The sequence below is a fragment of the Equus przewalskii genome, chromosome 29 (genome assembly GCF_037783145.1).
Source record: "Equus przewalskii isolate Varuska chromosome 29, EquPr2, whole genome shotgun sequence".
NCBI lineage: Eukaryota > Metazoa > Chordata > Mammalia > Perissodactyla > Equidae > Equus > Equus przewalskii.
The window spans coordinates 46134179-46158038 of record NC_091859.1 but is presented as its reverse complement, the minus strand read 5'-3'; the positions used below and the strand labels follow the sequence as shown (position 1 = coordinate 46158038).

The 23860-nt window shown below is 43.0% G+C and overlaps 1 protein-coding gene across 5 annotated transcripts in view; it reads left to right on the top strand.

Annotated features, from left to right (window-relative positions):
- Nucleotides 1–23860, top strand: part of TTLL8 (tubulin tyrosine ligase like 8) — an 81640-nt gene that overhangs the window by 15209 nt on the left and 42571 nt on the right. For 4 of the 5 annotated variants that reach the window (XM_070600348.1, XM_070600347.1, XM_070600344.1 and 1 more), the window contains 4 exons: nucleotides 50–178; nucleotides 1495–1609; nucleotides 3210–3335; nucleotides 10812–10998. In XM_070600348.1, the coding sequence (XP_070456449.1) occupies nucleotides 50–178; nucleotides 1495–1609; nucleotides 3210–3335; nucleotides 10812–10998 (557 nt within the window). The remainder of the gene's footprint in view (nucleotides 1–49; nucleotides 179–1494; nucleotides 1610–3209; nucleotides 3336–10811; nucleotides 10999–23860) is intronic. The other variant, XM_070600349.1, reaches the window with a different exon arrangement.

The following is a 23860-nucleotide window of genomic DNA, read 5'->3' as shown; positions in this document are numbered from 1 at the left end:
GGATACGAACCTCGAATGCTGGGTATAGATAAAGGTGTTTTCTTGCCAGTCCAGGTTGGTAAAGAATGAAATGCCGTACTTCCTCTGGACCATCAAAAGGGACGTCATTGACTATCACAGCTTGAACGGTGACCAGATGCTGAATCACTACTGGAAGACGGGCTCCTTTACCACCAAGGTGAGTGGGAGGGCTTGGAGAGGCTGGCGGGAGCAGGTGCGGCAGCCCCTCACCTCCTGAAAGCCAGCACCCTGTGGCTGGGAGAGTCACACGTGGACTGGTCACCTCGGGGCTCCTCCCCAGGACTTGAGCCTCCTCCTGGCCCAGCCAGAGGCCGTGGCCACTACCCAGCATCAGTGCCCAGAGTCGCTCAGCACCTGCACCACCCACTGCCCCCTGGAGCCCCATGTGCCTCTCGCTGCATCCCCAGGTGGCTCTGAGGACAGAAGTACCCTCTCTGGGCACACAGGCCAAGTGGGGCGGCCACCACAACCTGACCAGGCTCTGGCCGGGGAGGGCTCCAGGTCCCAGGGGGCAGGCCACCCTTGGCTGCACTGGGCCTTCCAGCTGCAGGGGCTTTGCTGAGAGCCGTTGACATAGCATCCACCACACCGAGCGCTTGCCACTCACACCTCCTTTTGGCCGCACAGCCCCTCCTGGAGGCGGCCATCCCCGTCTACCCGGAGGGCTGGGGTTCAGGGGTGTGTCTAGCTCAGGATGGTGGGGCCTGTGTGCACTGGCTTAGGAGAGGTTGGAGAGAGCTACTTCCCTGGCAACAGGGGCCATCCCCTCAAGAGGCACAGCTGACGGGGGGTCAGGGCCGGGGCTTGCAGCTGCCCCAGGGCTCCTGTGGGGGTCTGGCCTCCACACATCCTCACCAGGCTTGGGCTACTGGCATCCTTCCAAGTGTGGTTGGTACCTGTGGGCGGCCCAGTCAGGCCAGGCTCCCCACAAAGCCCCCGTGTGGAATGGTCACCCGTGTACCCGGCGGCCAGCAGGTGCTTTCTTTCCCCTGCTCTTGGTCCTTTTGTTCCAGTTGGGGCGATGAGCTGGACCCTGGGGTCCAGGACTCCCCACCAGGCCTCTTTAACAACTCATATCACGTCCATGGGGCCAGAGTGGTGGGCACAGCCATGCTGTAGACCCTCCTGCTTGCTCTCGCCTCTCCTGGGCCCGAGCCCAGCACCATTTGGGACCTGGAGGTGAACACAAAGCCTACCACGCTGGGCACCCTCAGACAGTCCCCCGCACCCCTTTGGGCCTGCTGCACCCGCCACTGACCAGAGGATGAGCCAGGGCCCTGGCCTGCAGGTCGGGTCGTCTGGCTGCTCGGACCAGCTGGCCAGGGGCAGGAGGGTCTGGGAGGCTGGGGAGGGGCTCACTCCAGGAGGGGAGCCCGCTGGAGCTGGTGCCGCCCGGCCAGGCCTGCGGGCGTTCAGGCTGGTCTGAGATGGACCAGCTGGCCTGTGGGGCCTGATGTGCCACTGTCTCTGGAGATCGGGCTATGCTTGAACATGCGGAGCCTGCCGTGGTACGCCCAGGCCAACCCTGACTCCTTCTTCCCACGCTGTTACGGCCTCTGCACCGAGAGTGAGAAGCAAGAATTCCTGGGTAAGTGGCTGGAGGCTGGCAGAGCCCACCTGGGGCTGGGAACGTGGGCAGCACCTTCTCTGGTCCACCTTCTGCAGAGGCGGCTGCAGGAGCCTTGGGAAGGGGGCTGGGATGGCTGCAGCCACAGGGCTGGGGACTTGGGGGCGGGTGATGGTGGAGGGTCTGGTCCCATCCTAAGACCTGGGGGCTCAGCTCTGTTTCACATGCTGAGGGCTAGTCCAGAAACTTCCATGGCCAGCATCTGCGGGAGGGGAGGCACTGGAACTTACAGAGGCTGCGGAGCCAGGTGTCAGCAGCTCCGTTCTGATGGGGCGTCTGGGAGAGGCTGGCATGGGGATGGTGCTGACATATACCATCTGGGCCACACTCTGGACCACAGGCTCTGAACGAGGGACAGAGGGGGGATTGCGGAGTCCACCTGCCGAGAGGCTGAAGGGCAGGGCAGGTGGGGAGGTGTCTGTTAGGGGGTGACCGTGTTCCTGAGCACCTGATCTGGGGGCTGTAAAGATGTGGTGTCTGCCCAGGACCCTGCCCCATGCCCTGACCCCACCACGGGGCTCGCAGGAGCACACAGTATAGGCAGGAGGAGGTGGTCCATGGGGGCTGGTGTGAGAAGTGCAAAGGACGAAAGGGCTCACAGAGGGGTCACCAGACAGAGACCCAGAGGAGAGGAACCCTGGGGACCAGGCAGGGAGCAGACAGGCCAGCCCGGCAAGGGCAGTGTGCCTGCGCGTCCACAGGGCAGAGAGACTAGGGGTTGGGGGCCTAGCTCAGGGGCATCTGTTCTGATGGAGGGAAGAGGCTGGGGTGAGGGGCCAGTGAGGGGAGCTCAGGTTCTGGGTTTCCGGGGTGACAGCAACTGCTGGGTAGGCCAGTGTTGGGTGTGGTGGCCCGAACTTGGAGGAGGAAGGAGCAGGTTTGGGTGAGAAGGTACAGGCAGCTCCTGCAGAGCCCCAGGAGGGCATGCTCAGCCTGGACCTGGGGTGGGGAGAGGCCTCATGGCATGGGCTCCATCACAGAGGTGCTGGCCACCTCCCCTGGCACACGACGAGTGGTCAGAGCCCAGCCGGGCCCCAAGCCCAGGTCTGCAGGACCTACAGCTGCCTCTGTGCTGGGTGGGCACAGGCACACTCCCGGCCATCCGCAGAGAGGGGAGGTCCAGAGAGGCTCTCGTGAGGGGGAGGGTCTTGGTGCTGTCAGCAGGGGAGCTTCTAGAAGGTTCCCTGTGGTGCAGGGCTGAGGACACAGGAGCAGGGAGAGGTGGTATGGGTGCCCATGGACTGTGGCCCTGGGGGGCAGAAGAGGGGCAGGGAAGGGTGTCTGAGTCCTGCCTCTGGGCCTGTTGCCAGGGTGGGTGAGCAGCCAAGGTGGATGTCTTGGATGTAATTGGACTCACATCTGCAGAGGAGTGGGAGGCAGAAAGGCGGGGTTGTAGGTGGAGTCTGGGGGCAGAGGTGGGCAGCTGGAGGACTCCTGGCCCCTCAGAGGGCTGTGAGGCCCCTGCAGCCTGTGGGATGCCTGGGCTGAGAATGGCTGGCGGTGGCCAAGGTCCGAGGTCCCCAGTGCAGGCAGAGGGGCTGAGGCCTTGGTGTCCTTTCAGACGACTTCCGGCGCACAGTGGCCTCTAGCATCCTCAAGTGGGTAGTCAGCCACCAGACCTGCGACAGGAGCAAACCCAAGAGCAGGAGGGAGGAGTCCGGTGACAGTGACCCCAGCAACAGGAAAGGTGTGTGGGGGCCAAGGCTGCGCCGCTTTGGGAGAACAGTGACAGGAGGGGCAGGGGGCAGCATGTCTAGGATGGAACCCTGTCCCCACCCCGTCTCTTCCAAAGAATCCCACGGAAGAGGACGCCGGGGAACCAGCTCCTGCACGGTGTAGTTTAGGCCTACAAAACCACAGAAGTTTTTCTCATGGTTGTTGTTCCCTTTAATAGAGCAGTTTTAGATTCACAGCAAAATTGAGTGGAAGGTACAGGAATTTCCCGTATACCCCCTCCCCCTACTGCATCCCCTGCTATCAACATCTCCACTAGCTTGGGACATTTGTTACAACTGATAAACCTACACTGACACGTCATTATCATGCAGAACCATAGTTTACATTAGGGGTCACTCTTGGTTTTGTACATTCTGTGGGTTTGGTCAAATGTATAATGACACGTGTCCACATTTATGATATCATACAGAGTAGTTTCACTGCCCTAAAAGTCCTCTCTGCTCCCCCATTCATCCCTCCCCCCACCCCTAGGCAACCATGTATCCTTCTACTGTCTCCATAGTTTTGCCTTTTCCAGAATGTCACATAGTTGGAATCATACAGCATATAGCCTTTTCAGACTGGCTTCTTTCACTTAGTAATGTATATTCAAGATCCCTCCATGTTTTTTCATGGCTTAATAGATCATTTTTTTTAGCTCTGAATAATATTCCATTGTCCAAATGAACTACAGTTTATTTATCCATTCTCCTACTAAATGATGTCTTGCTTGCTTCAAGTTTTAGCAATTGTGAATAGAGCTGCTATAAACATCCATATGCAGGTTTTTGTGTGGACTTAAGTTTCAACTCTTTGGGGTAAATACCAAGGACTCTGATTGCTGGATCATACGGTGAGAGAATGTTTAGTTCAGTAAGAAACCATCAAACTGCCTTCCAAAGTGGCTGCACCATTTTGCATTCCCACCAGCAATGAGAGAGTTCCTGTTGCTCCACATCTTTGCCAGCATTTGGTGTTGTCAGCGTTCCAGATTTTGGCCATTCTAATAGATGTGTAATAGCATCTCATTGTTGTTTTTATTTGCATTTCCCTGACGACATATGATGTGGAGCATGTTTTAATATACTTATTTGCCATCTGAATATCTTCTTTGATGAGGTGTCTGTTCAGATCCCTGCTCAATTTTTAATTGGGTTAATTGTTTTCTTATTGTTCAATTTTAAGAATTCTTTGTATAATCTGGATAACAGTGTTTTTTCAGATGTGTCTTTTGCAAATGTTTTCTCCAAGTCTATGGCTTGTCTTCTCATTCTCTTGACAATGTCTTTTACAGAGTAGAAGTCCAGCTTTATTCCACTGGAGTCCAGCTTATCCATTATTTCTTTCATGGATTGTGCCTTTGGTGTTGTCTAAAAAGTCATTGCCATACTCAAATTCATCTTGTTTTTCTCCTATGTTATCTTCTAGGCATGTTATAGTTTTGTGTTTCACACTTAGGTCTATGATCAATTTTTGAGTTCATCTTTGTGAAGGGTGTAAGGTCTGTGTTGAGATTCATGTTTTTGTGTGTGAATATTCAGTTGTTTCAGCCCCATTTGTTGAGGCTGAACATACATTTTCCCACTGTATTGCCTTTCCTTCTTTTTCAAAGATCAGTTGACCATATTTATGTGGGTCTATTTCTGGACTCTCTAGTCTGTTCCATTGATCTATTTGTCTATTCTTTCACCAATACCACACTATCTTAATTATTGTGGAGTTATAGTAAGTCTTGAAGCCAGATAGTGTCAATCTCCAATTTCGTTCTTTTCCTTCAATATTGTATTAACTATACTGAATCTTTTACCTCTCCGTATAAACTTTAGAATCTGCTTGCCAATGTCCATAAAATAAATTGCTGGATTTTTTATTGGGATTGCATTGAATCTATAGGTCAAATTGGGAAGAACTGACGTCTTGACAGTGAGTCATGAACATGGAATATCTATCCATTTATTTAGTTCTGCTTTGATTTCATTCATCAGAGTTTGTAGTTTTCCTCATATAGATCTTGTACATATTTGTTAGATTTATTTGTGTATTTATTTCATTTTGGGGGAGCTAATATAAACGGTATTACATTTTTTATTTTAAATTCCACTTATTCATTGCTTGTATATAGGAAAGCCGTTGACTATATCACTTACTAGTCCCAGGAGGGTTTTTTTGTCAATTCTTTCAGATTTTCTACATAGATAATCATGTCATCCTTGACAGTTTTACTTCTTCCTTTCCAATTTGTATACCTTTTCTTGTCTTGTCTTATTGCATTAGTGGGACTTCCCGTATGATGTTGAAAAGCAGTGGTGAGAGGGGACGTCTTTGCCTTGCTCCTGATCTTAGTGGGAAAACTTCTAGTTTCTCACCATTAAGTATAATGTTAGCTGTAGGTTTTTGGTAGATATTCTTTATCAAGTTGAGGCAGGTCCCCTCTATTCCTAGTTTGCTGGGATTTTTTATTGTGAATAGGTGTTAATTTTGTCAAATGCTTTTTCTGCATCTATTGATATGATCATGTGATTTTTGTTCTTTAGCTTATTGATGTGACCTGTTACATTAATTGATTCTTGAATGTTGAACCAGCCTTGTATACCTGAGGTAAATCCTACTTGGTCATAGTTTATACATTGTTGCATTCAATTTGCAAATATTTTGTTGAGGATTTTGCATTTATGTTCATGAGAGATTTTGGTCCCGTGTAATGTCTTTTTCTGGATTTCATATAAGGTAATGCTGGTTTCATGGAATAAGTTAGACAGTATTCCCTCTGCTCCTATCTTCTGAAAGAGATTGTAGAGAATTGGTATCATTTCTCCCTAAGTGTTTGGTAGAATTCACCATCTGAGCCTGGTGCTTTCTGTTTTGGGAGGTTATTAATTGTTGATTCAATTTCTTTAATAGCTAGAACTATTCAAGGTCATTTACTATCACTAGTAAGTGAAATGGGCCTATTCAGATTGTCTGTTTCTTCTTGTGTGAGTTTTGACAGCTTGTGTCTTAGGAAATTGGTCCATTTCACCTAGGTTATCAAATTTGTGGGCATAAAGTTGTTCACAATATTCCTTTGTTATCCCTTTAATGTCCATGAGATCTGTTGTGATGTCTCCTTTTTCATTTATGATATTAATAATTTGTGTCCTCTATCTCTTCTTCTTAGTTACCCTGGCTAGAGTAGTTACTGATTTTATTGATCTTTTCAAACAATCAGCTCCAGGTTTCATTAATTTTTTTCTATTAATTTTCTGTTTTCATTGTCACTGGGTTTCTGCTATAATTTTTATTATTTTTTTCTGCTGCTTACTTTGGATTTGATTTTCTCTTCTTTTTCTAATTTCCTAAAGTGGAAGCTTAGATAATTGATTTTAGATCTTTCTTCTTTTCTAATATATGCATTCAATTCTATAAATTCCCCTCTAAGCACTGCTTTCATTAAATCCCACAATTTTGATAAGTTATATTTTCATTTTCATTCAGTTCAAAGTATTTAAAATTTTTTCTTGAGTTTTCTTCTTTGAGCCATATGTTATTTAGATGTGTATTGTTTAATCTCCAAGTATTTGGGGATTTTCCAGCTATCTTTCTCTTGCGATTTGTAGTATAATTCCACTGTGGTCTGAGAGCATGTATTGTATGATTTCTACTCTTTTAAATTTGTTAAAGTGTGTTCTTTGGCCCAGAATGGGGCATATCTTGGTAAATGTTCCACTCGAGCTTGAGGAGAATGTGCATCCTGCTTTTGTGGATGAAGTAGTCTGTAGATTTCCCTTGTATCCAGTTGATTGTGTTGTTGAGTTCAGTGATGTTCTTACTGATTTTCTGCCTGCTGGATCTGTCAGTCACTGACAGAGGCGTTTTGAAATCTCCAACTATAATACTTGGTTCATCTCTTTCTCCTTGCAGTTATATCAGTTTTTGCTTCATGTATTTTGGATGCTCTGTTGTTACACACATACATATAGAGGATTATTAGGTTTTTGGAAAACCGATCTCTTTTTCATGTTGTAACGTTCTTTCTATACCTGATCGTTTTCCTTGCTCTGGAGTCTGCACCTTCTGAAACTAATGCAGCCACCTTGCTTTCTTCTGCTTGGTGTCAGCCTGGCATAACTTCTCCACCCCTTTACCTTTAATCTATATGTGTCTTTATATTTTAAGTGGCTTTGTTGTAGAAAATATACAGTTGGGTCTTACTGTTTGATCCACTTTACAATCTCTCTTTTAGTTGGTGTATTTAGATCATTGATGTTTAAAGTGATTATTGACATAGTTGGATTAACATCCACCATATATGTTACTGTTTTCTATTCATTGCTCTTGTTCGCTGTTCCTATTTTTCCTTCCACTCTTTTTCTGCCTCTTGTGGTTTTAACTGAGCATTATATATGGTTTTACTTTCTCCCCTTTCTTAGCATAGCAGTTATACTTCTTTATGTATTTTATATATATATATATATGTTTGTATGTATTTAGTGGTTGCCCTACAGTTTGCAATATACATTTACAATGAATCCAACTCCACTTGCAAGTAACAGTACCATTTCACAGTAGTGCAAGTATCTTATAATAACACACTGTTCCTGCTTCTTCCCTCCTGTGCCTTATATCATTGTTTCATTCATTTCACTGATCCATAGCTATAATTTTTGGATATGTTGTTGCTATTATTATTTTTAATAATATGTATTAAGTTATTTGTTTTGTCATATCATTTAAGAATAAGAAAAATATGAGTTTTTATTTTATCTTCACTTACTCCTTCTCCAATGCTCTTTCTTTCTTTACATAGAACTGAGTTTTTGATCTTTGTAATTTTCCTTCTCTCTGAAGAACTTCTTTTAATATTTCTTGTAAGGCAGGTCTACTGGCAAAAAATTCCAATTTTTTTGTTTTTTGTCTGAGGAAGTCTTTATTTCTCTTCACTTTTGAAAGATAGTTTCCCAGGACATGGGATTCTATATTGGTGGGGTTTTTTTTCTCAACATGTTAAATGTTTCACTCCACTCTGGGAAGTTAGATGTAATTCTTATCTTTATTCCTCTGTAGATAATGTGGTTCTTTTCCTCTGCCTTCTTTCAAGATTTTTTCTTTTTCTTTGATTTTCTGCAGTTTGAATATGATATGCTTAGGTGATTGTTTTTGCTTTTTGGTCTTGTTTTTGGTATTTTTCCTGTCTGGTGTTCTCTAAGTCCTGGATCTGTTGTTTCTCTGACATTAACGTGGGGAAAATTCTTAGTCACTACAGCTTCAAATATACCTCTCTTCTTCTTTTTCCTTTCCTTCTGGTATCCCCATTACACATATGTTACAGCCTTTGCCGTTGTCCCCAGGTCTTGGATATTCTGTTCTATTTTTTTCAGTCGTTTTCTCTTTGCTATTCAGTTTGGGGAGTTTCTGTTGAGATATCCTCAAGCTCAGAGATTCTTTCCTCAGCCATATCCAGTCTACTAATGAGCCCAATCAAAGGCATTCCTCATTGCTGTTACGGTGTTTCCTATCTCTAGCATTTCTTTTTGGTCCTTTCTTAGGATTTCTGTCTCTCTGCTTACATTGCCCATCTGTTCTTGCATGTTGCCTACTTTCTCCATTAGAGCCCTTGTCATATTAACCATAGTTGTTTTAAATTCCTGGTCTGATTTTTCCAACACCCCTGCCGTGTCTGGTTCTGATGCTCTGTCTCAGTCTGTGTTTTTGCCTTTTCGTATGCCTTGTGATTTTTTTCTTAAAGGCTGGACAAGATGTCCTGGGTAAAAGGAACTGTGGTAAATAGGGCTTTAGCGATGTGGTGGTGAGGTGCAGGGAAGGGAGTGTCCTACAGTCCTGTGATTAGGGCTCAGTCTGTCTGTGAGCCTGTGCCCCTGGACAGTGGACTTCGCCAGCACTTCTGGGGTTTTCTCCCCTGTGGTGGGCAGGCTGACAGGAACTAGAGTTGGGTACTTCCCTTCTCCCGGGCTGGTCAGGCTCTGGTAAGTATTTCTCCTGAGGGCGGCCTTGTTAAGAATAGAGTGGTCTGTGTGTTTCAAGATGGCTGTTCTCCCCTCCCCCTGGCCCATCATAAGGGGTTTTTCTCTGATATTCAGTGTGAGAAACAGTCAAGCTCCTGGAGGTAAAAGTGATGAAAGCATAGGGGTCGCCCTAAAACTGACCCCCTCCCCAGCATTTTTAACTATCAGCATTGTCCACGTGAGCCTCCAGCAGTCCGTCAGTTGTGTCCAGGTTCCCCCCCACCCCCCGCTCTGGTTCCCCGGGAGGTTCCTGCTCCAGGAAGTTTAGTCTCTGTATCCGCCTGTTGGTCTCTCCAGTTTGGGGGCAGCAATCTGCCTGTGGCCTCATTTCTCTGATGAATCTAAGAAGAGTTGTTCATTCTTCAGTTTGTCCGACATTTTACTTGTTAAGAAGGAATGGCAACTTCCAAGCTCCTTACATGCCAAATTGGAAACAAGAAGTACAATTTTTCACTTTAAAATGGTTATGTTATGTGAATTTCACCTCAATACGTTCTTCTTTTTTTTTTTTTTGAGGAAGATTAGCCTTGAGCTAACTACTGCCAATCCTCCTCTTTTCACTGAGGAAGACTGGCCCTGAGCTAACATCGTGCCCATCTTCCTCTACTTTATATGTGGGACACCTACCACAGCATGGCTTTTGCCAAGTGGTGCCATGTCCGCACCCAGGATCCGGGCCGGCGAACCCCGGGCCGCTGAGAAGCAGAGCGTGCGCACTTAACCGCTGCGCCACTGGGCCGACCCTCAATACATTCTTCTAAATGCGTATCATGATCTCTGCAGCTACCATATAAACCTGGCTCCTAATCTCGGGGCCACAGGGTCTGCTCTCCGTCAGGGCTGCCTCTCGGGCAATGCCTGACCCCCGTTGTCTGCAGAGTTGTTCCCAGACATTTTCCATGCAGCCTTGTTCCTGGGTTTACCTCCAGGGTCCTACCCCATAGTCCGTGGATGGGTGCTTGTTCTCAGTCCATTCTCCACGTCCTAACCTGGGGCTGGGTTGCTTTGTGTGGGAGTGAGGCCGCTTGAGATCCACCTTCACCTTGACGAGGGGAACCCCCTGGCATTCAGTGCTTCCCGAGACCCAGCAGTGGTCTCACCCCATGGGTTCCAGAAGGAGAATGAGATGCTGTATAAGAGGTCAGACACACAGAGCAGCGAGCCCATGTGTACAAGTGCTCCAGAAGCACTAGAAATACAGGGAGATGCTTGTACCAGCCCCCCAGGGCTTGTGGGCACAGAGTGGTGGGAGGGCAGCTTCAGCAGGGAGTGGTACCCGCCCAGACACAGGTGTGGCATCCAGGGTGCCCGCCTAGAGAATCGTGTGGTGTCCCCTTGAAGCCTTGAGGCACGAGGGGTGGGGTGGCCTTTGTCCAGTGCACCAGGTGGTGCCACACCACAGGGGGGTGCAGTACACACCCCACATGCCTGTGCTTGGGTTTCAGGTCCTGAGAACGATGAATCAAAGCTCAGAGGCCTCTCCGGGCAGCTTGTGGACACTGCATGCAGAGTGTGTCAGGCCTACCTGGGGCAGCGGGAGCATGAGGACATCGACATCTCCGAGGACGCCGTCCAGGACCTCACAGAGGATGAGTGGAAGGACCTGACCCAGCAGTACTACGCCCTCGTCCAGTAAGTGTGCCTCGTTCGGAGTTCTGAGGGCGTGCCCACTGCTCTGACCAGCAGAAGCGAGTGTGCGCCCGGGGCTCATGTCCATCAGAGGACATTGGGGGTACTGCAGGAGGTGTCTAGGGAAGTCCAGCCTCTGGGATGTCTGGAGCACCTGTCTGGGCACTGGTTGCCTGTCTGGGTGTTGGGGTGGCTGTCTGGGCATCTGGGGCACTTGTATGGGTATGTGAGGCCCTGTCTGAGCACTGGGGCACCCGTCTGGGTATTGGGGTGCCTGTCTGAGTGTTGGGGATCAGGCCTTCCCACAGGCCCCTGTTGGCTGACAAGATGACATCCCCCTTGGGGGTGCTTTTGGGTAACATCTCCTTAAGCACCTTCCACACCCATTGATGTCTTTTACCTCATTTGAACCCCACGACAGCCGTCAGAGGCAGGCAGGGCAGGCACATCTGTCCCATTTTGCTGCCAGGCCACCTGGCTGGCTCAGTAATCGTGCTTGGCCCTGGCCTCCTGACTGTCCACAACCTGGGTTGCGCCTCGATGCCCGAGGTCCTGAGGTCGAGCCTGGCTTTCCTCCCCTCTCTTGAGGGCAGAGACCTTCCCAGTGCCATGGGTACAGCACCCGCTTCCCAGCGGCCAACAGAAAGAAGGTGGGGTGCAGGCGGTTAGGCCCTCCTGCAGTGTGAGCGGCTCGGCCAAGGGAACAAGTGGAGAAAGTAAGAACCCTCATTTTGGAGGGTCTGCCCGCAGGGTTGTTCTGTTCTTCTGGTCTTTCTTTCCTTCTTTGGGATTAATGAGCATTTTCCTCTTTCCTTTTTTGTGGAGATGTAAATACAGTAAGAACATGCTGGGCACTAGTTCTGTTTGTCCATGGATGAGATTTTGCATATGTGCTCACCTGTGTAGCCACCACCCAGATCAAGACAAAGAACGCTACCAGCCCCTCTCATCAGGCCCCTAGTAACCTTCTCAGGCAGAAGCCCCATAGAGGTCACACCCCTTCTGGTTCCTACAGCCTCAGCCAGTCTTGTGGCTTTCATATGCATGGAATCATGCAGGCTGTGTTCTCTCATTTATGCTTTTGCTCGACATGAAGTCTGTGAGATTCACCCGTGTTGGTGCACGTAGCAGAAGCTGGTTCTTTTCCATGCTGTGTAGAATCCCGTTCTGTCAATGGACCACAAGGTATTTACTCATTCTGTTGTGGAGGGGCAATTGGGTTACCTCCAGCTTTTGAAGATTTTCCAAAGTGGTTGTACAGCTTCACAGGTCAACAGCCATGAGTGTGCTCCGCCGCCTCCACCACGCACACGATGCTTGGCATTGTCCATGTTTTTAGTTTTCTCTTCTTGCTCATCTCATATGGTCTTAATTTGCATTTCTCTGATGACTGAGGGTGTTGAACATTGTTTGATGTGCTGGCTGGTCATTCAGATCTCTTCTCTTGTGATGTGCTTGTTCACACTTTTGCTCATTTAAAAATCAGATTGGAAAAAAGAATCAGATTGGTTGTCTCTTTTTTTATTGACTTCTAAGCGTTCTCCATATATTCTTCATCAAGTCCTTTGTTCGATATATGCATTGAGTACCTTCTTCCAGCATGTGACTTGTCTGTGTACCTCTTAGTGGTATTTGTTGATGAAATCCAGTGTTTCGATTTTTTCTATTATAGCAAGTTGCTTAGCGTCCTGTTGAAGAAACTTTTGCCTACCCAAGGTCATGAAGATGTTCTCCTATGGTTTCTTCTAGATGTTTTACTGTTTTCCTTTTGCTTTTAGCTTTTTATGATTAATTAATCTTGAATTAATTTTTGTGTAAGGTAAGAGATAAGGATCAAAGTTCTTTTTTGTATATAGACATCCACTATGGATAAAGAAAGAAGAATCTTGTTGAAACTTGCTCTTGGCCCAGCATGTGGTGTGTTTTGGCAAATGTTTCACGTATACTTGAACACAGTGTGTATCTGCGTTGCTGGGTGGTGTGTTCTAAAATGTCAACTAAATTGGCACTGTATCCTTCCTGACTCTTCTGCCGGCTCGTTCTCTGAGGTACTGAGAGAGCTGACTTAAGTCTCCAGCTATGTTTGAGGATTCTTGTCTTTGTCTGTTTAGTTCTGTGATTATTTTCTTTATATATTTTGATGTATATTTCTTTATGTATTTTCCTTATGTATTTTCTTTATTCAGTACATCTAATTCAGGATTGTTTTGTCTTCCTTTGATTGGACCCTTTCATCATTATGAAATGTCCTCTTTATCTCTATTAATATTTCTTGTCTTAAATTCTACTCTTTATGATGTTAGCACAGCCACACGAGCTCTCTCTTGGTTAGAGTCTACAAGTGTATCCCTTTCTCAGCCTTTCGCTGTCAGTCTCTCCGGGCCTTTACATTTTGAAGTGGGTCTCCTTTAGAGAGCATGTGTTAATGGCTCAGTCTTGCCACCTCTTCCTGTTAGTCAGAGCTCTTTCCATTTACACTGAGAGCCCTTGTTAGAACAGTGGGCTAAGTCCACTGGCTGTTGATATTGTCCTATAATGGATAGAAAGTGGCTGTATAAGCCTCACAGTGGTTTAGCTCCATTCATGCCCATCTTCCCTGCTGTGCTACTGTTGTCACATATTTGCTTCTGCAGAGGTGGAAATACCACAAGTCATGGCTGGTATGGTTGCTTTAAACAATTAATATTCTTTCGCTTTTATCCTGAGGTTTACCCTTTCCAGGGTTTTTCATTCCTTTCTACAGTTCTCTGATTCCTCCTGAGATCATCTCCAGAATGCTTTTTTAAATTTTTAAAAATTATTTTATTGAGGTCATATTGGTTTATATACATTGTGAAATTTCCAGTGTACATTATTATTTATCAGTTTCTGTATAGACTGCGTTGTGCTCACCACTGATAGTCTAATTTTTATTTGTCACCATATATTTACCCCTTTTGCCCACACCCAACCCCTCCTTCCCCTCTGGCAATCACTAATGTATTCTCTTTGTCCATGTATTTGTTTATTTTCCACATACGAGTGAAATCATGCGGTATTTGTCTTTCTCTGACTTATTTCACTTAACGTAATACCCTCAAGGTCTATCCATGTTGTTGCAAATAGAATGATTTTGTCTTTTTTTTTTTTGAGGAAGATTAGCCCTGAGCTAACATTTACCGCCAATCCTCTTCTTTTTGCTGAGGAACATTGGCCCTGAGCTAACATCCATGTTCTCTTCCTCTACTTTATATGTGGGATGCCTGTCACAGCATGGCTTGATAAGCAGTGCGTATGTCTGCACCCAGGGTCTGAACTGGTGAACCCCGGGCTGCCAAAGTGGAGTGTGCGAACTTAATTGATAACACCACTGGGCCAGCCCCTGATTTTGTCTTTTTTATGGTGGAGTAGTATTCCATTGTATATATATACACCACATCTTCTTTATCCATTCCTCAGTTGATGGGCATGTGGGTGGCTTCCAAGTCTTGGCTATTGTGAATAATGCTGCAATGAACATGGGGGTACATAAGGCTCTTCAAATTGTTGATCTCAAGTTCTCTGGATAAATACCCACTAGTGGGATAGCTGGGTTGTGTGGTATTTCTATTTTTAGTTTTTTGAGAAATCCCCATACTGTTTTCCATAGTGGCTGCACCGGTTTTCGTTCCCACCAGCAGTGTAGGAGGGCTCCCTTTTCTCCACACCCTCTCCTATACTTGCTATTTGTCGTCATGTTAATTATAGCCATTCTGACAAGTATAAGGTGATATCTCATTGTAGTTTTGATTTGCATTTGCCTAATGATTAGTGATGTTGAACATCTTTTCATTTGTCTGTTGGCTATCTGTATATCTTCTTTGGAAAAATGTTCATATCCTCTGCCCATTTTTTGACCAAGTTGTTTGTTTTTTTGTTGTTGAGTTTTATGAATTCTTTATATATTTTTAAATTAACCCCTTGTCGGATATGTGACTTGCAAATATTTTCTCCTAGTTGGTGGGTTGTCTTTTCGTTTGATTCATGATTTCCTTGCCTTGCAGAAGCTCTTTAGTCTGATGAAGTCCCCTTTGTTTAGTTTTTCTTTTGTTTGCCTTGCCTGAGTGGACCTAGTATTTGAAAAGATGCTGCTAAGACCAATGTCAAAGTGTGCTGCCTATATTTTCTTCTAAGAGTTTTATGGTTTCAAGTCTTACCTTCAAGTCATTGGTCCATTTTGAGTTTATTTTTGTGTATGGCGTGAGATAAAGTTCTACCTTCATTCTTTTGCATGTGGCTGTCCAGTTTTCCCAACACCATTTATTGAAGAGACTTTCCTTTCTCCATTGTATGTTCTTGGCACCTCTGTGGAAGATTAGCTGTCCGTAGATGTGCGTTTTTATTTCTGGGCTTTCAATTCTGTTCCATTGATCTGTGTGCCTGTTTTTGTACTAGTACCATGCTGGTTTGATCACTATGGCTTTGTAGTATGTTTTGAAGTCAGGGATTGTGATGCCTCCAGCTTTGTTCTTTTTTCTCAGGATTGCTCTAGCTATTCTGTGTCTTTTGTTGCCTCATATGAATTTTGGGATTCTTTGTTCTATTTCTATGAAGAGTGTCATTGGGATTCTGATTGGGATTGCATTGAATCTGTTGATTGCTTTGGTAGTGTGGACATTTTAACTATGTTTATTCTTCCAATCCGTGTGCATGGAATGTCTTTCCATTTCTTTATGTCATCATCGATTTCTTTCAGTAATGTCTTATAGTTTTTATTGTATAGGTATTTCAGATCCTTGGTTAAATTTATTCCTAGATACTTTATTCTTTTTGTTGCGATTGTAAATGGGATTGTATTCTTAAGTTCTCTTTCTGCTAGTTCATTATTAAAGTATAGAAATGCAACTGATTTTTTGTAAGTTCATTTTGTACCCTGCAACTTTGCTATAGTTGATTATTTCTAATAGTTTTCTGAAGGATTTTTAGGGTTTTCTATATATAGAATCATGTCATCTGCATCCGGAACTCTTTTGTCTTGTAAAGCTGAAACTCTGTCCCTATTAAATGTTAATTCCCATCCCCCTCCCCCGGCTGCTGGCACCCACTGTTCCACTTTCTGTCTCTGTGGATGACTCCTCTAGGAACGTCACTTGAGTGGAATCATCAGGATTTGTCTTTTTGTGGCTCCCTTCTTTCACTCAGCCTACTGTCCTCAAGGTTCATCCACGTTGTAGCACATGTCAGAATGTCCTCCCTTTTTAAGACTGAATAATATTCCATTGTATGTGTAGACCACATTTTGCTTTTCCGTTCATTCATTGATGGACCCTTGGGTTGTTTCCATATGTTAGCAGCTAATAATGCTGCTGTGAACATAGGTGTTCAAATAGCTCTTTGAGACCCTGCTTTCAGTTCTTTTGAGTATGTACCCAGGAGTGGAATTGCTGGATCCTATGATAATTCTATTTTTAATATTTTGAGGAACCTCCAGACTGTTTTCCAAAGTGGCTGCACCATTTTACATTCCCACAGACAGCATACAAGTGTTCTAATTTCTCAACATCCTCCCTAACATTTGTTATTTTCTGGGGGTTCTTGGTGAGGAAGATTGGCCCTGAGCCAACATCTGTGCCAATCTTCCTACATTTTCTATGTGAGATGCCACCACAGCATGGCCTGACGAGCAGTGCTAGGTCCATACCCAGGATCCAAACTTGCGAATTGCAGGCTGCCAAAGTGGAGAGCAAACCTAACCCGGTTATTTTCTATGTTTTCGATAGTGTCTATCCTAAGTGGTGTGAGGTGGTATCTCATTGTAATGTTTGTGTGTGTGTGTGTGTGAGGAAGATTAGCCCTGAGCTAACATCTGTTGCTAGTCTTCTTCTGTTTTGTATGTAGGATGCTACCACAGCATGGCTTGATGTGCAGTGTGTAGGTCCATGCCCAGGATCCAAACCCACGAACCTCAGGCTGCCGAAGAATGTGCGAACTTCACCACCGTGCCACCAGGCCCGCCCTCTTGTAGTTTTGATTTGCATTTCCCTAATGATCAGTGATGTTGAGCGTCTTTTCGTGTGCTCATTGGCACTTTGTATATTGTCTTTGGAAATAAGTCTATGCAAGTCTTTTGCCCATTTTTGAATTAGGTTGTTTGTTTTTTGTTGTTGAGTTTTAGGATTTCTCTCTATATTTTGGATATTAATCCCTTATCAGATATATAAGTTGCAAACACTTTTTCCCATTTTGTGGGTTGCCTTTTTACTCTGTTGATATTGTCTTTTGATGCACAAATTTAAAAACTTTTCTTGAAGCCCAATTTGTCTATTTTTTGTTTCGTTGCCTGTGCTTTGGTGTCATATCCAAGGAATTATTGCCAACGTCAATGTCATGAAGATTTTGCCTTATGTTTTTTCTAAGACTTTTATAGTTTTTGTTCTTATACTTAGGTCTTTGATCCATTTTGAGTTAATTTTTGTAGATGAAGCTAGATAAGGGTCCAACTTCATTCTTTTGCGTGTGGATATCCAGGTTTTCCAGTACCATTTGTTGAAAAGATTGTTCCTTCCCCATTGAAGAGTCTTGGCATCCTTGTGAAAATCATTTGACCAGATATGTGAGGGCTTATTTCTGGGCTCTTTATTCTATCCCATTGGTCTATATGTCTGTCTTTATGCCAGTACCACACTTTTTGATTATTGTAGCTTTGTAGTAAGTTTTGAAATCCAGAAGGCTAAGTCTTCCAACTTTGTTCTTCTTTTTCAAGATTGTTTTGGTTATTCAGGGTCCCTTGAGATTCCATATGAATTTTAGGATGGGTTTTTCTATTTCTGCAAAAAATGTCCTTGGGATTTTGATAGGGATTTCATTGAATTTGTAGATTGCTTTGTGTAGTATTGATGTCAACAATATTGTCTTCCAATCCATGAACATGGGATGTCTTTCCATCTATGTTTCTTTAATTTCTTTCAGGAATTTTATGTAGTTTTCATTGTACCTTTCACCTCCTTGGTTAGGTTAATTTTTAGTATTTTATTCTTTTTGATGCTATTGTAAATGGAATTGTTTTTGTCATTTCCAGTTCAGATTGTTCATTGTTAGTGTAAAGAAATGGAACTGATTTTTATTTGTTGACTTTGTATGTTGCTTCTTTGCTGAATTCATTTATTAGCTGTAACAGGTTTTTTTTGCAGAATCTTTAGGAACTTCTACATATAAGATCATATCTACAAACACAGATAATTTTCACATGTTGAACCATCTTTGCATTCCAGGAATAAATCCCACTTGATCATGGTGTATAATCCTTTTTTAAAAAATTAAGATTGTCACTTGAGCTAACCTCTGTTGCCAATCTTCTTTTTTTTCTTCTTCTTCTTCCTGTCCTCAAAGCCCCCCAGTACATAGTTGTATATTCTAGTTGTGAGTGCCTCTGGTTGTGGCGTGTGGGACGCCACCTCAGCATGGCCTGATGAGTGGTACCGTGTCCGTGCCCAGGATCCGAACTGGTGAAACCCTGGGCCACCAAAGTGGAGTGTGTAAACTTAACCACTCGGCTGCGAGGCTGGCCCCTGGTGTATAATCCTTTTAATATGCTACTAAATTTGACTTGATAGTATTTTGCTGAGGATTTTTGCATCGTGTGCATAAAGGATATTAGTCTGCAGTTTTATTTTCCTGTTAGGCTTTGGTATCGAGATAATGTTGGCCTCATAGAATGAGTTAGGAAATGTTCTCTCCTCTGCAACTTTTTAAAAAAGTTTGAGAGGGACTAGTATCAGTTCCTCTTTAACTTTTTGGTAGATTTCATCAGGTCTAGGGCTTTTCTTTGTTGGGACATTTTTGATTATTGATTCAATCTCCTTGGTAGTTATACATCCATTCAGATTTTCTATTTCTTCATGATTTAATCTTGGTAATTTTGTGTTTCTAGGACTTCTTCCACTTCATTTAGGTTATCCAATTTGTTAGTGTACAATTGTTCATAGTACTTTCTTATAATATTTTTTATTTTTGTAGAATCACTAGTAATGTCCCCAATATTATTTCTGATTTTAGTAATTTGACTCTTCTCTCTCTTTTTCTTAGTCCATCTAGCTAAAGGTTTGTCAATTTTGTTGATCTTTTCGAAGAACCAACTTTTGGTTTCATTAGTTTTCTCTATTGTTTTTCTATTTTGATTAACTTTGCTCTAATCTTTATTATTTCCTTCCTTCCTCTAGCTTTGGGTTAATTTGTTCTCCTTTTTTTTGTTCTTTAAGTTGTAAAATTAGGTCGTTGATTTGAGATCTTCCTTATTTTTTCATGTAAGCATTTATAGCTATAAATTTCCCCCTTAGCGCTGCTTGCATGCATCCCATAAGTTTTGATATGTTGTATTTTCATTTTCATTTGTCTCTAAATATTTTCTAATTTCTCTGTGATTTCTTCTTTGATCCATTGGTTCTTTAAGAATATGTCGTTTAATTTCCACAAATTTGTGAATTTTCCAGTTTTACTTCTGTTATTGATTTCTAACCTCATTCCATTGTAATCAAAGAAGATGCTTTTTATGATATATATCTTTTTAGAACTACTGAGACTTAATATGTGGCCTAACATACTGTCTGTCTTGGAAAATATCTCATGTGCACTTGAGAAGAATGTGTATGCAGCTGTTGTTGGCTAGTGTTCTGTGTGTCTGTTGGATCTAGTTGGTTTATTGTGTTAAGCTGTCTGTTGCCTTACTGATCTTCTATCTGGCTGTTCTATCCATTATTGAGAGTGCGATACTGAAGTCTCCAACTATTATTGGAGAACTGTCTATTTCTCTCTCCAATTCTGTCAGTTTTTACTTCATATATTTTGATGATCTGTGATTAGATGCATAAAGGTTTATAATTGTATCTTCTTGTCTTGCTCTATTGAACATTTTATTAATATATAAGGTCCTTCTTTGTCTCTTAAACTTTTCTATTTCAAGTCTATTTTGTCTGATATTAGTGTAGCCATACCTACTTTCTTTGGTTACTATTTGAATGAAATTTCTTTTTCCATTCTTTCACTTTCAGTCTATCTGTGTCTTTGGCTCTAAAGTGAGTCTCTTGTAGTCAGCATGTGGTTGGATCTTGTGTTTTTATCCAGTCTGCAAGTCTCTGTCTGTTGATTGGAGAATTTAATCCATTTACATTTAAAGTAATTACTTATAAGGAAGGACTTACTTCTGTCATTGTGCTATTTGTTTTCTATGTGACTTGTAGCTTTGTTGGCCCTCATTTTGTGCATTACTGTCCTCTTTTGTGTTTAGTTGATTTTTTTTTTTGTAGTGAAATATTTAAATTCCCTTCTTATTTCCTTTTGTGTATTTCTATAGCTATTTTCTTTTTGGCTACCATGGGGATTACATTTAACATTCTAAAGTTATAATACTCTGATTTGAATTTATACCAACTTAACTTCAGTAACATACAAAATCTCTGCTCCTTTATAGCTCTTTCCTCACCTATTTCTGTTGTTGATGTCACAAAATTATATCTTGTAACATTGTGTCCAAAAACATAAACTAATAATTCTCTTAAATTATGTAGAAAACAAAATGTGAAGTTACAAACCAAAGTTACAATAATACTAGTTTTAGACTAATAATTGTTTTTAAAATGTGTTAGTCTCTTAAATAATGAAGAAAACAAAAAGTGAAGTTACAAACCATTGTAACAGTAACACCAGGTTTTATAGTTGCCCATCTATTTACTTTTACTGAAATCTTTATTTTTCCATTCGGCTTCAAGTTAGTGTCTAAACGTCCTTTCATTTCACACTGCTGGACTCCCTGGAGTGTTTCTTGCAGGGAAGTCCTTATGGTAACACAGTCCCTCAGCTTTTGTTTATCTGGAAATGTCTTAATTTCCCCCTCACTTTTGAAGGACAGTTTTACTGGATGTGGGATTCTTGGCTGACAGTTTTTTTCTTGCAGCACTTCGAATATATTGGCCCCCTGTCTGCTGGCCTCCAAAGTTTCTGATGAGAAATCTGCTGTTGATCTTATTGAGGATCCCTTGTATGTGACGATTTGCTTCCCTCTTGCTGCTTTCAAGATTCTCTCCTCTTTCGAAAGTTTGACTATAATGTGTCTCCATGTAAGTCTCTTTGGAGTTCATCTTATTGGAGTCTGTTGAGTTTCTTGGATGTTTATATTTATGTCTTTTATCAAATTTGGGAAGTTTTTGGCCATTATATCTTCATGTGTTCTCTCTGCCCCTTTCTCTCTCTTGTCTCCTTCTGGGCCTCCCACGATGCATATGTTGGCCCACTTGATGGTGTCCCAGGTCCTTTAGGCTCTGTTCACCTCCGTATTTTTTTTCTCTTCCTCAGACTTGATAATTTCCATTTTCCTATCTTCAGGTTCACTGATTCTTTCTTCTCCCTTCTTAAATCTGCTTTTGGATCCTTCTAGATAACTTTTATTTCAGTTATTCCAGGAACTCAGTTTGACTTAACGTTCAAAAGTCAATCAGTGGACTATCATTCAGCCTTAGAAAGGGAGAAAGTTCTGACACACGCTGCAGCATGATGAAACTTGAGGGAGTACGCTGAGGGAAATGAGGCCATCACAAAAGGGCAAACACTGTATGATCCCATTTTACATAAGGTGCCTAGAGTCGTCAAATCAGAGACAGAAAGTAGAACGGTGGGTGCCAGGGGCTCGGGGAGGAAGAAATGGGCAGTTAGTGTTTAATGGGGCAGAGTTTCATTTTTAAAAGATGAAGAGTTCTGGAGATGGATGACAGTGATGGCTGCACAGTAATATGAGTGTCCTACTGAACTGTACACCTGAAGATGGTTAAGACAGTAAATTTTATAGGTGTGTTTTACCACAATAAGGAAAAAAAGTCAATTGGTAAATTTAATCACATTTATAGAAGAAAGAAGAAAAACTATAAGATCATCTCACTACATGCAAAACATTGATGAAAGTCAATACTTGTCCATGTTATTATTTTTTTAGCAAACTAGGAAAAGAAACAAATTCCTTAAGTTGGTGAAGTTTATCTGCAAAAATCCTAAAGCTAATATGTTTCTTTACAGTTACGTATTGAAAGTGTTCTCCTTGAAATCAGAGTGAGACAAAAGTGCCCACTATCGTGACTTCCATTCAGTATTGACTGAAAGGTCTCTTTAGTTTAATAGTACAGGAAAAAGAAACAAAAGGCATAACATCAGAAAGGAAGAAGTAAAACTCTTTATTTACTGATGATCTGATTGTGCACATAGAAAATTTTAAAAATCATAAAGAAAGTATTGTAATTAAGTGAGTTTAGCAAGATCACTAGGTACCAGATCAATATACAAAAGTCCATTGATTTCATTGTACTAGCAACAGCCATAAAGTGGAATTTTAAAAATGCAGTTTACAGCACCATCAAATAACAAATATCCAGAAAAAATATGACAAAATACTTTGAAGACCCTAAACTGAAAATTATAAAATGAAAGAGAGAAATTAATGACCTAATAATTGTGTGTGTGCATGAGACCATGTTCATGAATGAGAAGACTGTGACGTAGAGATGTTTGTTCTTCCCAAACTAATCTATAGGTGCGATGCAATTCTGATCAAAACCCATGCAGGGGGCTGGGATGGGAGGAATTAACAAACCGATTCTGAAATTTATTTGGAAATATGAATGATTTAAGAAGAGCCAAGACAACCTTGATCAAGAAAAACAAAATTAGAGGACTTACATCCCATATTTTAAGACTTACTCTAAATATACAGTGATTATGACAGTGTGGTGTTGGGGTCAGGTAGATAAGTAGACCAATGTAGCTGGATAGGGTCCTGAAACAGATCCTCATATGTGTGATCACACAAGAGCAAGATGCCGCCTCACTCGTCAGGGCAGTGAGGAACAGCCAGACTTTCCCCTAAATGGTGCTGAGCAACACGCATCCTTACAAAAAAAGTTCCTTGAATCCTGCTTCACAAATAGACAAAAATCAATTTGAGAAAAACGTAAGAAAACACTGGAATGTATCTTCATGATCATGAGGAAGGAAGGGTTTCTTAAATAGTTCATTAAAAGCAGTAATCATAAAGAAAAAACTGATAAATTGCCTTTTATTGACACTGAGAACTCTTTTATCAAAAATCGCTACAAAGGCAAGCCACAAACTGGAGGAATATATTTACAACACATACATCCCAGAGTTCCCATATGTAGAATACGTAAAGAACTCCTGTAGATCAGTAGGAAAGGAGAAACAAGTGCAAGAACCAAAAGCCTTGAGCAGACACTTGACGAAAGAAGCAGCCACATGACCAACAAGCGGGTGAGTAGATGCTCACCATCAGAGGATGCAAATTCAGACCACACGGAGATACCACTGCAAACCCCCCAGAATGAACCAAAAACCAAATACCAAGTGCTGCCAATCCTGGAGTAGCTGGGGCTTCGATGCACTGTTGGGTGGAGTGTAGACTAGATGACCCGGTCAGAAAGCCTGTGGCAGTTTCTTATAAATTTAGGTGTCTACATACCCTACGGTGCAGCTAGGGTCTTTATCCAAAAGAAATGAAAACGTTATGTCCTCAGAAAGACTTCATTCGTAATATCCCAAATCTAGAAATTTCCAACGATGTGACAGAAGGAGCTGCTGGTCCAGGCAATGCCCGGATGCATCTCTCAGTCGTTCTGTTGAGTGAAAGAGACCAGACACACGAGTACGCATTGTGAGAGTCCACCCACGTGCAGTTCAAGCAGCCGAGTCTGCACAGACAGGAGGGCAGAGGGCAGAGGGGGCCTGGGATGGAACACAGGCAAATCTTTTGAGGGGCTGCAAGTGTTTGTATCTCGATCTGGGTGGCAATTGCACAAGAGTACACATGTAAAAGTTGCCACACTTTACATTTTTCTCTGAGTGAGGCACTATG